The sequence below is a fragment of the Oncorhynchus masou genome, chromosome 9, assembly GCF_036934945.1.
Source record: "Oncorhynchus masou masou isolate Uvic2021 chromosome 9, UVic_Omas_1.1, whole genome shotgun sequence".
Classification (NCBI taxonomy): Eukaryota; Metazoa; Chordata; class Actinopteri; order Salmoniformes; family Salmonidae; genus Oncorhynchus; species Oncorhynchus masou.
The window spans coordinates 83,463,695-83,481,395 of record NC_088220.1 but is presented as its reverse complement, the minus strand read 5'-3'; the positions used below and the strand labels follow the sequence as shown (position 1 = coordinate 83,481,395).

At 42.4% G+C, this 17,701-nt stretch overlaps 1 protein-coding gene across 1 annotated transcript in view; it reads left to right on the top strand.

Annotated features, from left to right (window-relative positions):
• LOC135546685 (extracellular calcium-sensing receptor-like) overlaps window positions 1–4,136 on the top strand; it is a 7,716-nt gene extending 3,580 nt beyond the window's left edge. The window contains exons 6-11 of the mRNA XM_064975297.1: window positions 1–54; window positions 2,430–2,639; window positions 2,713–2,836; window positions 3,016–3,209; window positions 3,304–3,585; window positions 3,693–4,136. The exon at window positions 1–54 is cut by the window's left edge and continues 142 nt beyond it. Of these exons, the coding sequence (XP_064831369.1) occupies window positions 1–54; window positions 2,430–2,639; window positions 2,713–2,836; window positions 3,016–3,209; window positions 3,304–3,585; window positions 3,693–4,115 (1,287 nt within the window). The 3' untranslated portion in view covers window positions 4,116–4,136. The remainder of the gene's footprint in view (window positions 55–2,429; window positions 2,640–2,712; window positions 2,837–3,015; window positions 3,210–3,303; window positions 3,586–3,692) is intronic.
• Window positions 4,137–17,701: the final 13,565 nt, after the last annotated feature.

Here is a 17,701-nt window from a genome sequence, read left to right as displayed (position 1 = left end):
TCCTGGGGTAACAGCTTCACCTGCTCCCCTCCTCACAAGATCAGTCCAGCAGAGGTACACACACATCTATTGCATGTTCAGTAGAATTGCTTATGCAAATGCTAATTAATATAGTTAAATATTCATGTCCACTTAATAGTTGCTATGGGGATATGTTTCGAGCAAGGTTGGGGAGTAATGGATTAAATAATTTTAAAATAGTAATTTTAAATAGTAATTTGATACATGTCCGTTACCAGATACATGTCCGTTACCAGATACATGTCCGTTACCAGATACATGTCCGTTACCAGATACATGTCCGTTATGTGAAAAACTAGACAGTTACCTTGAAGATGACTTTTAAATTCATAAATGATGTTGGCTGAAAAAGTCTTTGACACCTCTCTGGTTTCTCAATAACGCAAAAAATATCGCAAATTTAAATGAAGTCTACGGCGATACGGGTATCACTTATGACTGATATTTACGTAGCGCATTGATGTGAATCACACTGCTGCTCTCTCATTTAGCTATTTGCGCCTTACGGATTCTGGTTGTTGTGGATGACTGTTCACAAATCTAAATGTGTATTTGAACCCAACAATGATTGAATTCAAGAAGTTTAAGCTGCCTGATCAATCATTGTTTTTCGAACCAGTGGAACATCCTGTGAAAAATGTACTCTTGCAACAGCTGCATGTTGCGGATCACAGCCTATGGATTACAAGTGGGGGTTTTATTCCTCAATCTAATTCATGCAGATAAATTAAATTCGTAGGTCTAATGTAACGTTGTATAAAGGATTGGCGACAGGCGCAGGAATTCGTAACAGAGTGTTTTAATACGCCGTGCAAAAATACAACATGCCATGAAAAGAACGAAGCCTAAAACAGACACATATACACAAACACAGGGATGTAACTTAAACTAAAGAGCGAGGTTCAACCTCTAGTAAATACACGGGACGAGACACGTAATAACAAGTACATAACAATGCATTGGATGAGACCCGTAATGACGAGGACACAATACACGCAGCACGAAAGCTGCAACAACCAAAACACAGGTCCTCACAGCACCAGTGGACAAGGAAACAATAACTGAAAAGACAATGGTGAACAGAGGGCACATATTTACAATGACTACTCAGGGGGGAATGGGAACGTAAATGAGTCCAGTTCAGTGACGTCTGGAGGCCGGTGACGTAGACCTCCGGAACTGGTGCACGGCATGAGCAGCAGTACCGGGAGAATCCATGACGTCTATTTGACGAAAGCTCAAACTCATACACTTTTGATAGACTTCAATCTGTAGTTCAGGGCTTCCCAACCCTGTTCCTGGAGATCTACTGTCCTGTACGTTATCACTACAACCCTGTTCCTGGAGATCTTACGGTCCTGTGGGTTTTCAGTCCAACCCTAATTTAACACACCTGATTCTACTAATTAGCTTCTCAACAAGACCTTAACTAGCTGAATCAGATATGCTAAATTAGGGTTGGACTGAAACCCTACAGGACAGTAGATCACCAGGAAGAGGGTTGGAGTGATAACCTACAGGACAGTAGATCTCCAGGAAGAGGGTTGGGCAGCCCTGCTCTAGTTGCTACATCCATTGTTTGACATATAAATCATTTATATACAGTACCAGTGAAAAGTTTGGGCACTCCTTCTCATTCAATGGTTTTTCTTTATTTTTTTTACTATTTTCCAGATTGTAGAATGATATTGAAGACATCAACACTATGAAATGACACATATGGAATCATGAAGTAACCAAAAAAGTGTTTAACAAATCAAAATATATTTTAGATGTTTGATTCTTCAAAGTAGCCACCCTTTGCCTTGATGACAGCTTTGAACACTCTTGACATTCTCTCAACCAGCTTCACCTAGAATGCTTTTCCAACAGTCTTGACGGAGTTCCCACATAAGCTAAGGACTCGTTGGCTGCTTGTCCTTCACTCTGTGGTCAAACTCATCCAAAACCATCTCAATTGGGTTGAGGTTGGGTGATTGGGGAAGCCAGGTCATCTTTTGCAGCATTCCATCACTCTCCTTGGTCAAATAGTCCTTACACAGCCTGGACGTGTGTTGGGTCATTGTCCTGCTGAAAAACAAATGATAGTCCCACTAAGCGCAAACCAGATGGGATGGCGTATCGCTGCAGAATGCTGTGGTAGCAATGCTGGTTAAATATGCCTTGAACTGTAAATACATCACAGACAGTCACCAGCAAAGCACCAATGCCTCTTAAGGGGAAAGTAAATCAGATTACATTACTGAGTTTGGGTAATCCACAAGATACATTACTGATTACAATTTTTGGACATGTAACTAGTTACTGTAACAGATTACATTTAGAAAGTAACCTACCCAACCCTGGTTTTTAGTTATTGCATCATATTAACAGTGTAATGGTAATGTTTTTGTCTCCTCTCCTCCAAGCTGTTGCAGCACCTGAATCAGGTTAACTTCACCACTCCACTTGGGGAGCCGTTTTACTTCCGGGGCGCGGATGTCCCTGCTGTCTACGACCTTGTGAACTGGCAGGCCACGCCCCAGGGGTTGCTCAAACTTGTCACGATTGGCCGAGTAGAAGGGTCCAATATCCTCATCGACCAATCAGCCATCCAGTGGAACGCAGGATCTAATATGGTAAGAATGACCATTTTTAAAACATGAACTGAAAGGTTTTGTTCAATTGAAATTGATTTCATGGCATGTACAGGTGCCTGTGTCAGTGTGCAGTGACAGCTGTCCCCCAGGCACCCGGGTAGCCAGGAGGAAGGGGGAGCCGGTCTGCTGCTTCGACTGCATCTCCTGTGCTGAGGGAGAGGTCAGCAACACCACAGGTCAGTGAACTGTGATGTTGGGGTAGAATATAATTTTAAACAATGAAAGGGCGTTCTTAATTAGCCGTTATTGACCTGATCTCTCTTGAATAAAATATTCTACTTTAATTAAGACTTAATTAGACTGAATAAGTAATTTATGCTTATCAATTATCATTGTAACGTGTTCAATCTCCCAGGCTCTCTACAATGTGACCACTGTCCTCTGGAGTTCTGGTCCAACGGCAATCGGACGGCCTGCATCCCTCGTCAGCTCGAGTTCCTCTCCTTCAACGACACCATGGGCGTCACTCTGACCACTGTTGCCGTGTGCGGCGCTGTGGCAACAGCGGCTGTGTTTATGCTCTTTGTGTACCACCGCCACACCCCTCTGGTAAGAGCTTTGATACAGTGTTAAATTGGGTACGGGATAAAATGGAGAACTCTTCTATGGTATCATGTATGTCTAACCATTCTTCTCATTCCAGGTGCGGGCCAACAACTCAGAGCTGAGTTTCCTGCTTCTCCTGTCACTCAAGCTCTGCTTCCTGTGTTCGTTGGTGTTCATTGGGCGTCCCTCGGTGTGGGCGTGTCAGATCCGCCAGGCGGCGTTTGGGGTCATCTTTGTGCTCTGTCTCTCCTGCCTCCTTGTCAAGACCATCGTGGTTCTGGCTGCGTTCCGCTCAGCCAGGCCCGGTGCTGGGCAGCTGATGAGGTGGTTTGGACCCGTGCAGCAGAGAGGGAGTGTCTTCCTCTTTACCAGTGTTCAGGTGAGAGCTTTAATATTGAAATAACTTCAAGTCACCTAACTGAATTAATCAGTATTTTACTGTATAAGATGAGTAAGATGAGTTTGTAATTGTGTTTGTAAACGCAGGTGATCATCTGCGCCGTGTGGTTGTCGATATGTCCTCCCCTGCCTTACCGTGACCTAGGCCTCAAGGGGTCTAAGGTCATCCTGGAATGTGAGATGGGCTCTGTGGCCGGCTTCTCTCTGGTGCTGGGCTACATAGGCTTGCTAGCCTCTCTCTGTCTCCTCTTAGCCTTTCTGGCCAGGAAACTCCCTGACAACTTCAATGAGGCCAAGTTCATCACCTTCAGCATGCTGATCTTCTGTGCTGTATGGATCTCCTTCGTCCCTGCCTACGTCAGCTCTCCTGGGAAGTACGCAGATGCAGTGGAGATATTTGCCATCTTAGCATCCAGCTTTGGGCTGCTGTTCTGTCTGTTTGCTCCTAAGTGTTTCATCATCCTCCTGAGACCAGAGAGAAACACCAAGAAACACATGATGTCCAAATAGAAACCACCAAGAAACACATGATGTCCAATTAGAAACCACCAAGAAACACATGATGTCCAAATAGAAACCACCAAGAAACACATGATGTCCAAATAGAAACCACCAAGAAACACATGATGTCCAAATAGAAACCACCAAGAAACACATGATGTCCAAATAGAAACCACCAAGAAACACATGATGTCCAAATAGAAACCACCAAGAAACACATGATGTCCAATTAGAAACCACCAAGAAACACATGATGTCCAATGAGAAACCACCAAGAAACACATGATGTCCAAATAGAAACCACCAAGAAACACATGATGTCCAATTAGAAACCACCAAGAAACACATGATGTCCAATTAGAAACCACCAAGAAACACATGATGTCCAAATAGAAACCACCAAGAAACACATGATGTCCAAATAGAAACCACCAAGAAACACATGATGTCCAAATAGAAACCACCAAGAAACACATGATGTCCAAATAGAAACCACCAAGAAACACATGATGTCCAATTAGAAACCACCAAGAAACACATGATGTCCAAATAGAAACCACCAAGAAACACATGATGTCCAAATAGAAACCACCAAGAAACACATGATGTCCAAATAGAAACCACCAATAAACACATGATGTCCAAATAGAAACCACCAAGAAACACATGATGTCCAAATAGAAACCACAAAGAAACACATGATGTCCAAATAGAAACCACCAAGAAACACATGATGTCCAAATAGAAACCACCAGGAAACACATGATGGATAAATAGAAACCACCAAGAAACACATGATGGACAAATAGAAACCACCAGGAAACACATGATATCCAAATAGAAACCACCAGGAAACACATGATGGATAAATAGAAACCACCAAGAAACACATGATGGACAAATAGAAACCACCAAGAAACACATGATGGACAATTAGAAACCACCAAGAAACACATGATGTCCAAATAGAAACCACCAAGAAACACATGATGGACAAATAGAAACCACCAAGAAACACATGATGGACAAATAGAAACCACCAAGAAACACATGATGTCCAAATAGAAACCACAAAGAAACACATGATGTCCAAATAGAAACCACCAAGAAACACATGATATCCAAATAGAAACCACCAGGAAACACATGATGGACAAATAGAAACCACCAAGAAACACATGATGGACAAATAGAAACCACCAAGAAACACATGATGGACAATTAGAAACCATCAAGAAACACATGATGGACAAACAGAAACCACCAAGAAACACATGATGGACAATTAGAAACCACCAAGAAACACATGATGGACAATTAGAAACCACCAAGAAACACAATATGTCCAATTAGAAACCACCAAGAAACACATGATGTCCAATTAGAAACCACCAAGAAACACATGATGTCCAATTAGATACCACCAAGAAACACATGATGTCCAATTAGATACCACCAAGAAACACATGATGTCCAATTAGATACCACCAAGAAACACATGATGTCCAATTAGATACCACCAAGAAACACATGATGGACAATTAGAAACCACCAAGAAACACATAATGGACAATTAGAAACCACCAAGTAACACATTATATAATTAAACAATCAGGACCGAGAGGGTGTGGTATATGGCCAATATTCCACGATGAAGGGCTGTTCTTAGGCACAACACAACATGGAGTACTCGGACACAACCATTAGCCTTTGTATATTAGCCATATGACACAAACCCCCAAGGTGCCTTATTGCTATTATAATTACCAACGTAATTAGAGCAGTAAAAATACATGTTTGTCATACCCGTGGTATACGGTCTGATATACCACGGCTTTCGGCCAATCAGCATTCAGGGCTGGAACCACCCAGTTTATAATATAGTATAGTCTTCAATGTGTTTAGTTAATCACATGTATGGTAAAACAGAACAAATAAAGACATTGTATAAAACCCACTAGCACAAACTTTTCAGACAATACCTAAACAAGTTGATGGACACAAACTTTCACAAAACATCATCGATAAACTTTAATGAATTCCGTTTCTCACCTGAAAGCCAGTTCTGAAAACACACACCAAGCCATTTAAATTAGGTACGTTAATAAAAATGTTAATTCCTTTCAGATTTTATGAAGTGTGTAATTCTTTTCCCGTATGAGACTGTTTTTAATTACATAAATCTTTGCCATTTGCTAAGGTTCAATAAAAACACATTCAAGCAGCTCCTTTGAAGTCAGAATGTTTCGTTTAATAAACAAATTGACTTTGATTAATAATGAATTCATGGATGAATGAATATGGAAGCAGAACCCTTTAGAGGGAGCAGGAATGTTATGTTGTTTCATTCTTTAATTAATTGATTGATTAAAAAAAAAATGTATGCAGAAATCCACTCATCAGGGATCCACTCATCAGGGATAATGAAGATTAAAGCCACACACGTATGCAGATGAAATCAAAAGCCTACTTAACAGCCCAAATAACTTAATCATGTATTAACCTGATTGATATTTAATCACAGAACATAATTATAATCAATAGTAGATCACTACACATCACTAGGTTACTGACAAAATAAAAAATGAAAAATCTTTCTAGTCATCAAACTCAAAACATAAAATGTTCTTCTTTCCTTTTCTGACAGAAGTGGAAACTATCTTGGCGTGAAAGAAATAGAATGTTGGAGAAGGAAAAAGAGCTATTTAAAACAATTTGAGACCATCATACTCTGTTACTATACTTGTCTATTATCCTTTATTTATGTTGAAAGAGTGACAAACAAATAACTAGCAGGCATAATACTTCCACCTAGTGGTCATATTTCAGATCCGTGGAGAGAGGAACTTTTATTTTTATTTCAACTTTTATTTAACTTGGCAAGTCAGTTAAGAACAAATTCTTACTTACAATGACAGCCTAGAAACAGTGTGTTAACTGCCTTGTTCAGGGGCAGAACGACAGATCTTTACCTTGTCAGCTAAAGGAGACAAGGAGACGATTCCACTGTAGACTATTGGTATGGCATTACATAAGCCATTGTGAGAATCTCAATTTAATTTCCTTGATTACTCATGTCCTCTCTCCTCACTCTCCTTCTCAAATCCATTGGATGAGCGGGTCAGATGCCCCGGCCCAATGACCTTCTCATCCAATGGGTTTTGAAAAGAAGGCGAGGAGAGAGGACTCGAAGAATAAAGGAAGTGAAAGGAAATTCTCCCTATGTATGAGTTGTGGCCCGGACCATCAGAGCCTTCTTGGTGTTCCTCTCTGGCCTCAGCAGATTGATGTAACACTTTAGGCCGAACAGCGCCACCAGGAGGCCAAAGCTGGAAGCTAAGATGGCAAATATTTCCACAGCTGACGTAGGTTACATGGGTGCCTGGGAGACAGCTCTCACTGCACACTGATCAGGGGTTGGGGGGGGTACATGGGTGCCTGGGAGACAGCTCTCACTGCACACTGATCGGGGGTTGGGGGGGGGGGGGTACATGGGTGCCTGGGAGACAGCTCTCACTGCACACTGATCAGGGGTTGGGGGGGGGGTACATGGGTGCCTGGGAGACAGCTCTCACTGCACACTGATCAGGGGTTGGGGGGGGGTACATGGGTGCCTGGGAGACAGCTCTCACTGCACACTGATCGGGGGTTGGGGGGGGGGTACATGGGTGCCTGGGAGACAGCTCTCACTGCACACTGATCAGGGGTTGGGGGGGGGTACATGGGTGCCTGGGAGACAGCTCTCACTGCACACTGATCGGGGGTTGGGGGGGGGGATACATGGGTGCCTGGGAGACAGCTCTCACTGCACACTGATCGGGGGTTGGGGGGGGTACATGGGTGCCTGGGAGACAGCTCTCACTGCACACTGATCAGGGGTTGGGGGGGGGGTACGTGGCTGCCTGGGAGACAGCTCTCACTGCACACTGATCGGGGGTTGGGGGGGGGTACATGGGTGCCTGGGAGACAGCTCTCACTGCACACTGATCGGGGGTTGGGGGGGGTACGTGGCTGCCTGGGAGACAGCTCTCACTGCACACTGATCAGGGGTTGGGGGGGTACATGGGTGCCTGGGAGACAGCTCTCACTGCACACTGATCAGGGGTTGGGGGGGTACATGGGTGCCTGGGAGACAGCTCTCACTGCACACTGATCGGGGGTTGGGGGGGGTACATGGGTGCCTGGGAGACAGCTCTCACTGCACACTGATCAGGGGTTGGGGGGGGTACATGGGTGCCTGGGAGACAGCTCTCACTGCACACTGATCGGGGGGGGGGGGGGTACATGGGTGCCTGGAAGACAGCTCTCAATAGATCTACACTATGGTTATATAGATCTACACTATGGTTATATAGATCTATACTATGTTTGTATAGATCTACACTATGGTTATATAGATCTATACTATGGTTGTATAGATCTACACTATGGTTTATATAGATCTACACTATGGTTATATAGATCTACGCTATGGTTATATAGATCTACAATATGGTTATATAGATCTATACTATGGTTATATAGATCTACGCTATGGTTATATAGATCTACGCTATGGTTATATTGATCTACACTATGGTTTATATAGATCTACGCTATGGTTATATAGATCTACACTATGGTTATATAGATCTATACTATGGTTATATAGATCTACACTATGGTTATATAGATCTACGCTATGGTTATATAGATCTACACTATGGTTATATAGATCTACACTATGGTTATATAGAACTACACAATGATTATAAAGATCTATGCTATGGTTATAGAGACCTATACTATGGTTATATAGATCTACACTATGGTTATATAGATCTACACTATGGTTATATAGATCTATACTATGGTTATATAGATCTACACTATGGTTATATAGATCTATACTATGGTTATATAGATCTACACTATGGTTTATATAGATCTACACTATGGTTATATAGATTTACGCTATGGTTATATAGATTTACACTATGGTTATATGGATCTATACTATGGTTATATAGATCTACACTATGGTTATATAGATCTACACTATGGTTATATTGATCTACACTATGGTTTATATAGATCTACGCTATGGTTATATAGATCTACACTATGGTTATATAGATCTATACTATAGTTATATAGATCTACACTATGGTTATATAGATCTACGCTATGGTTATATAGATCTACACTATAGTTTATATAGATCTACGCTACGGTTATATAGATCTACACTATGGTTATATAGATCTATACTATGGTTATATAGATCTACACTATGGTTATATAGATCTACACTATGGTTATATAGATCTATACTATGGTTATATAGATCTACACTATGGTTATATAGATCTATACTATGGTTATATAGATCTACACTATGGTTATATAGATCTATACTATGGTTATATAGATCTACACTATGGTTATATAGATCTACACTATGGTTATATAGATCTACACTATGGTTATATAGATCTACACTATGGTTATATAGATCTATACTATGTTTGTATAGATCTACACTATGGTTATATAGATCTATACTATGGTTGTATAGATCTACACTATGGTTTATATAGATCTACACTATGGTTATATAGATCTACGCTATGGTTATATAGATCTACAATATGGTTATATAGATCTATACTATGGTTATATAGATCTACGCTATGGTTATATAGATCTACGCTATGGTTATATTGATCTACACTATGGTTTATATAGATCTACGCTATGGTTATATAGATCTACACTATGGTTATATAGATCTATACTATGGTTATATAGATCTACACTATGGTTATATAGATCTACGCTATGGTTATATAGATCTACACTATGGTTATATAGATCTACACTATGGTTATATAGATCTACACAATGATTATAAAGATCTATGCTATGGTTATATAGATCTATACTATGGTTATATAGATCTACACTATGGTTATATAGATCTACACTATGGTTATATAGATCTATACTATGGTTATATAGATCTACACTATGGTTATATAGATCTGCACTATGGTTATATAGATCTATACTATGGTTATATAGATCTACACTATGGTTATATAGATCTACACTATGGTTATATAGATCTATACTATGGTTATATAGATCTACACTATGGTTATATAGATCTACACTATGGTTATATAGATCTACACTATGGTTATATAGATCTATACTATTGTTATATAGATCTATACTATGGTTATATAGATCTATACTATGGTTATAAAAATGACCTGTCTCAAAAAATTTGAAATAATTAAAAACGGAAAAGTGGTGCGCGCTTATGTCGTCACCTTCTTTGCTATGAAACCCCAACATAAGTTCTGGTGCAACCAATTACCTTCAAAGTCACATTATTAGTTAAATAAAGTCCACCTGTGTGCAATCTAATTGTCACATGATCTGTCACATATTCTCAGTATATTTACACCTGTTCTGAAAGGCCCCAGCTTCTGCAACACCACTAAGCAAGGGGCACCATGAAGACCAAGGCTCTCTCCCAACAGGTCAGGGACACAGTTGTGAAGAAAAACAGATCAAGGTTAGGTTTGAAATACAACATCCCAAACTCTGAACATCCCACGGAGCTCCATTAAATCCATTATAAAAAAATGGAAAGAATATGACACCACAACAAACCTGCCAAGAGAGAGCCGCCCACCAAAACTCACGGACCAGGCAAGGAGGGCATTAATTAAAACCTCTCTAGGGTATGTGCGAAGCGTCCCACCTGGCCATCATCCAGTGAGATTGCAGAGCGCCAAATTCAAATACAGAAATACTCATTATAGAAATTCAGAAAAGATACAACCCATTTTACATAGTTTAAAGATGAACTTATTGTGAATCCAACCACGGTGTCTGATTTAAAAAATGCTTTATGGCGAAAGCATACCTTACGATTATTTGAGAACATCGCCCAGCAGACAAATCATTACAAACAGTAACCAGCCAAGTAGAAGACTTACACAAGTCAGAAATAGAGATCAAATGAATCACTTACCTTTGATGATCTTCATATGGTTGCACTCAGAAGACATTCATTTATTCAAAACATGTTCCTTTTGTTCAATAAAGTCTCTCTTTATATCCAGCAATCTGTTTTGTTTGCAAGTTTTATTCAGTAATCCACAGGCTCAAACACAGTCACAACAGGCAGACAAAAAAAATCCAAATTGTATCCGTAAAATTGTATCCGTAAAATTCATAGAAACATGTCAAACGATGTATATATTCCACCCTCAGGTTGTTTTTAGCCTAAATTATCGATAATATTACAATAACGTTGTCAATATAAAAGGTAAACAAGAAAGGCACTCTCTCGGTCGCACGCATGAAAAAGCGCTGTGACAATGGGTCCACTCATTCAGACTGCTCTTACTCCCTCATTTTTCAGAATGCAAGCATGAAACAATTTCTAAAGACTGTTGACATCTAGTGGAAGGAATAGAAACTGCAATTTGAGTCCTAAGTCAATGGATACTGTAATGGCATTGAATAGAAAACTACAAAACCCCAAAAAATCCTACTTCCTGAATGGATTCTTCTCAGGTTTTCGCCTGCCAAATCAGTTCTGTTATACTCACAGACATCATTTGAACAGTTTTGGAAACGTTGGAGTGTTTTTTATCCAAATCTACAAATTGTATTGCATATCATATCTTCTGGGCCCGAGTAGCAGGCAGTTTAATTTGGGCATGTTTTTCATCCAAAATTCCAAATGCTGCCCCCTACCCTAGAGAAGTTAATCAGAGACGTACCAAAGAGACCAAAGATAACCCCGCAGGAGCTGCAAAGCTCCACAGTGGAGGTTGGAGTATCTGTCCATAGGACCAATTTAAGCCGTACACTCCACAAAGCTGGGCTTTATGGAAGAGTGGCTAGAAAAAGCCATTGCTTAAAGACAAAAAAAGCAAACATGTTTGGTGTTCGCCAAAAGGCATGTGGGAAACTCCCCAAAAATATGGAAAATAGGTACACTGGTCAGATGAGACTAAAATTGAGCTGTTTGGCCATCAAGGAAATCGCTATGTCTGGCGGAAACCCAACACCTCTCATCACTCCGAGTAAACCATACCCACAGTGAAGCATGGTGGTGGCAGCATCATGCTGTTGGAATGTTTTTCATCTGTAGGGACTGGGAAATTGGTCTGAATCGAAGGAATGATGGAGGGAGCTACAGTAAATACAGGGACATTCTTGAGTGAAACCTGTTTCAGTCTTCCAGAGATTTGAGACTGGGATGGACGTTCACCTTCCAGCAGGACAATGACCCGAAACATAATGCTAAAGCAACACTCGAGTGGTTTAAACATTTAAATGTCTTGGAATTGTCACATCCCTCCTGCTACGCGCTCTGGTGTTCATCCGGTGTCTTCTTGACCTGCAGGTACTCCCTCTGTACACTCTCTCTCCCCCTCTCCTTCTCTGTGTGTTTGTGTGGTTAGAGACAGTTGTTCTGGAGTCAGAGTAGATCCCTATCAGCTGCAACTCGTTCCATAATCAAGACCTCTACAAATACTCAGTCCTGACACTTCCACTCTGCCAGATCGTAATCTCTGCTCAATACCGCTCTGTCTCTGGCTTCTGTCTCCTGTTCCACATCTCACCATCCAACTACCTTGATCTGGATTTTAGTCACCACCACTACCTTGGATTCCCCTCAGGACCTGTTTACCCTGTTCAACTCATCCAACTCCAACCTCAGTCTCCACATCTCACCACCACTACCTTGGATTCCCCTCAGGACCTGTTTACCCTGTTCTACTCAACCAACTCCAACCTCAGTCTCCACATCTCACCACCACTACCTTGGATTCCCCTCAGGACCTGTTTACCCTGTTCTACTCAGCCAACTCCAACCTCAGTCTCAGGACCTGTTTACCCTGTTCTACTCAGCCAACTCCAACCTCAGTCTCAGGACCTGTTTACCCTGTTCTACTCAGCCAACTCCAACCTCAGTCTCAGGACCTGTTTACCCTGTTCTACTCATCTAACTCCAACCTCAGTCTCAGGACCTGTTTACCCTGTTCTACTCATCTAACTCCAACCTCAGTCTCAGGACCTATTTACCCTGTTCTACTCAGCCAACTCCAACCTCAGTCTCCACATCTGTTTTTTCTGCAACTCATCTGAGCTTCCCTGGATCTGCACTCCATATCTCCCTGTGTTACAATTAATATTTTGGTTATTTCATCCCTGTTTCCTCATCTGAGTCTGCTCTTGGGTTCCCCTGTGTCGCTCTGCATAACAGGAATGGCCTAGTCAAAGCCCAGAACTCAATCCAATTGAGAATCTGTGGAATTACTTAACTATTGCTGTACACCAGCGGAACCCATCCAACTTGAAGGAGACTGAAGCAGTATTGCGTTGAAGAATGAGTAAAAGTCCCAGTGGCTAGATGTGCCAAACTAATAGAGACATACCCCAAGAGACTTGCAGCTCTCATTACTGCAAAAGGTGGCCCTACAAAGTATTGACTTTGTGGGGGTGAATAGTTATGCACCCTCAAGTTTTCATTTTTTTTGTCTTATTTCTTGTTTGTTTCACAATAAAACATATTTTGCATCATCAAAGTGGTAGGCATATTGTGTAAATAAAATGATACAACCCCCCCCCCCCAAAAAAAAATCAATTTTAAATCCAGGTTGTAAGGCAACAAAACAAAAATGCCAAGGGGGTGAATACTTGGCAAGCAACTGTGTGTGTGTGTGTGTGTGTGTGTGTGTGTGTGTGTGTGTGTGTGTGTGTGTGTGTGTGTGTGTGTGTGTGTGTGTGTGTGTGTGTGTGTGTGTGTGTGTGTGTGTGTGTGAATATATCCCACCACTGAAAGGTCCTCTCTGTAGTAGGCCATGCAGGGCCATGCATGGGAGCAGGTAGACGTCGTTGGAGAACCACCCCATTCTAACGGTGTATTTCACCACTTCATTCCGTCCACCAGAGGGAGCAGGTAGCCCTCGTTGGACAACCCCCACCACCAGAGCAGAGGACTGCTTGATCTCAACCCACAATCCTATGCAGCTCTGTGGAGTGGTTCTGAATGGGCCTTTAATATATATATATTATATATATATATATATATATATATATATATATATATATATATATATATATATATATATCTAGACCTAGACCCTTATGGCTGTCCTTCATCTCTACCTCTCTCAGTTCAATTCAATCCAAAGGGCTTTATTGGGAAACATTGCCAAAGCAAGATGAATATACAAGAAACAAAAGTGAAATAAAATAAGAAAATGAACAGTAAACATTACACTCACAAAAGTTTCAAAGGAATAGAGACATTTCAAATGTCATATTATGTATTTATACAGTGTTTTAACCATATGTAAATAGTTAAAGTACAAAAGGGAAAATAAATAAACATACATATGGGTTGTATTTACAATGGTGTTTGTTATTCACTGGTTGCCCTTTTCTTGTTGCAACAGGTCACAAACCTTGCAGCTATGAAGGCACACAGTATTTGGTATTTCACTTACTAGATATGGGAGTTTATCAATATGTGATTTGTTTTCAAATTATATGTGTATCTGTGTAATCTGAGGGAAATATGTGTCTCTAACATGGTCATACATTTCACAGGAGGTTAGGAAGTGCAGCTCAGTTTCCACCTCATTTTGTGGGCAGTGAGCACATAGCCTGTCTTCTCTTGAGAGCCATGTCTGCCTACGGCGGCCTATCTCAATAGCAAGGCTATGCTCTCTGAGTCTGTACATAGTCAAAGCTTTCTTTAAGTTTGGGTCAGTCACAGTGGACAGGTATTCTGCCGCTGTGTACTCTCTGTTTAGGGCCAAATAGCATTCTCGTTTGCTCTGTTTTTTTGTTAATTCTTTCCAATGTGTCAAGTGATTATCTTTTTGTTTTCTCATGCTTTGGTTGGGTCTAATTGTGTTGCTGTTCTGGGGCCTTTCTCTCTTTCTCTCTCTTTCTCTCTCTCTCTTTTTCTCTCCTCTCTATCTTTCTCTCTTTCTCTTTCTCTCTCTTTCTCTCTCCTCTCTATCTATCTCTTTCTCTCTCTCTGTCTCTCTCTCTCGCTCTACCTCTGTTTCATAGTGGTCTCTGTGAAACTGTAGGTTAACGTAAATGTTTGACATGTGGCAGGGGTGGTATGGGAGGGATGGCAAGGGGAGGGATGGCAAGGGGTGGTATGGGAGGGATGGCAAGGGGTGGTATGGGAGGGATGGCAAGGGGTGGTATGGGAGGGGTGGCAAGGGGTGGTATGGGAGGGGTGGCAAGGGGTGGTATGGGAGGGATGGCAAGGGGTCAGAGGTTGCAGGTTGGTGATGAGACACGAGAGTGTCAGAGACATAAATATTATAGACCTCCAAACTATTTCACCCTGTGTCCTGTCGGTGTCAGTCACAGTTGTTTTTCTCACTCTCCCTCGTTCTGTCCCTCTCACTGCACCTCTCCCTCTTCCTTCCCCTCTCACTGCCCGTCTTCCTCTCCCTCTCACTGTACCTGTCCCTCTTCATCTTCCTCTCCCTCTTACTGTCCCTCTCCCTCTTCCTCTCCCTGTCCCTGTTCCTCTTCCTCTCCCTCTCATTGTACCTGTCCCTCTTCATCTTCCTCTTCCTCTCCCTCTTACTGTCCCTCTCCCTCTTCCTCTCCCTGTCCCTGTTCCTCTTCCTGTCCCTCTCCCTGTCCCTCTATCTCTTCCTCTCACTGTCCCTCTCCCTCTCACTCTCCAATCCTATATCTGCACCTGCAGGGAACATATCTAAGCACAAAGCCTCACACATCTCAATTGAGCTTCTCTGGACACACACAGAAAAACACAGAAACACACAGAAAAACACACACACACACACACACACACACACACACACACACACACACACACACACACACACACACACACACACACACACACACACACACACACACACACACACACACACACACACACACACACACGGAGACACACACACACACACACACAAACACACACACACACACACACACACACACACACACACACACAGAAACACACACACACACACACACAGAAACACACAGAAACACACACACACACACACACACACACACACACACGTGTGTGTTCACCCCCATGTGTGTTTTTTTCCACTGATTATCTCTCTGATATCTAGTGGAAGCAATGCTGCTGAATGCCCTTCCCCCTGACAGCACTCAGTCTGTCTACTCTGTCTGCCTTTCACAACACGGACTCTGCAACTCTCCCTCTCCATCTCACTACAGAGAGACTGACTTTCATTTCATTGTACAATGTACATTTACAGAATGTAGAAACTGTAAAAACTGCAGAGTGTTAAATGATATGAATGTGAATCGGTATCTTCTCACCTCTTACCTGTTTAGTGGTCTCCATGCAGTCTGATATTACACGACTTGGTACTTTCCTGCAGTTCAGCATTTTGTGTCATGACAATGAGGGCTTCTATTGGAGTGTGATAGTCATCAAGCACTGCTCTTTGGTTCTGTGTGTGTCCCACGGATTGGCCTCGCCTGCTGTCAATCATCTGATATAACCAGTGATGCAGATGTGATTACCTTCATAAGGCGGGTCGTCTACCTATCTGACACACATCACAGGGAGCCCTCCTCTCTAACATAAACTATATATAGTGTCACTCTCTCACCCACTCTCAGTCTACATGCCAGCCAGGTAAGTTGTCCTTGGCTTTATCCACATTGCGGTAACAGTCTTTTGGGATATCCCAATTTGCATCATCTGTTCCATCTCCCATCGGCATGGAGCAACAGTGGACACTGCGGCGGGCACCTCCACAGACACCTAGCAGGATAAGTATCTTCTGGGTCCTGACACTGCGTCAGGCAGCCAACAGAACACATCTGTGGGTTCTGCTCAGCCTCCTGGTGCTCTACCCCACCTCCCTGGCTACAGCTGGCGGGTCCGGATCCAGGGTTGGGGCTGGTCTGGGGCTAGGGTGTGTGAGTCTGGGTGACAGTGAGCTGCCTGAGCTGCAGTCTGAGGGGGACGTAGTGATAGGCGGTCTGTTCCCTCTCCACTACCTTGCCCTAGAGCCAGAGCACAGCTACAGGACCAAGCCCCAACACACACAGTGCAACGGGTGAGTGAAGCAAAGGGTTCTCCCTGGAATACTAGAGGATTGTTACGACGGGATGTTCTTTTCTCCTGTTGAGAACGTTTTTTTATCTAGCCGAGAGCACGGAATTAATATATTTTCAAACAGTCTTCCTGCTGTTCTAAACCTTTCTCACTCTGTCTCCCTCTCTGCCTCTCTCTCTGTCTCCCTCTCTCTCTCTCCCTTTCTGCCTCGCTCTCTGCCTTGCTCTCTGCCCCTCTCTCTGCCTCGCTCTCTGCCTCGCTCTCTGCCTCGCTCTCTGCCCCTCTCTCTGTCTCCCTCTCATTCTACCTCTACGTCTGTCTCTCTGTATCTCTCTTTCTCTGCCTCCCTCTCTGTCTCCCTCTCCCTGTCTGTCTCTCTCTCTCTTTCTCTGCCTCCCTCTCTGTCTCCCTGTCTGTCTCTCTCTGTCTCTCTCTGCCTGCCTCTCTGTGTAGTTTTGACCACAGAGCCTTCCGTTGG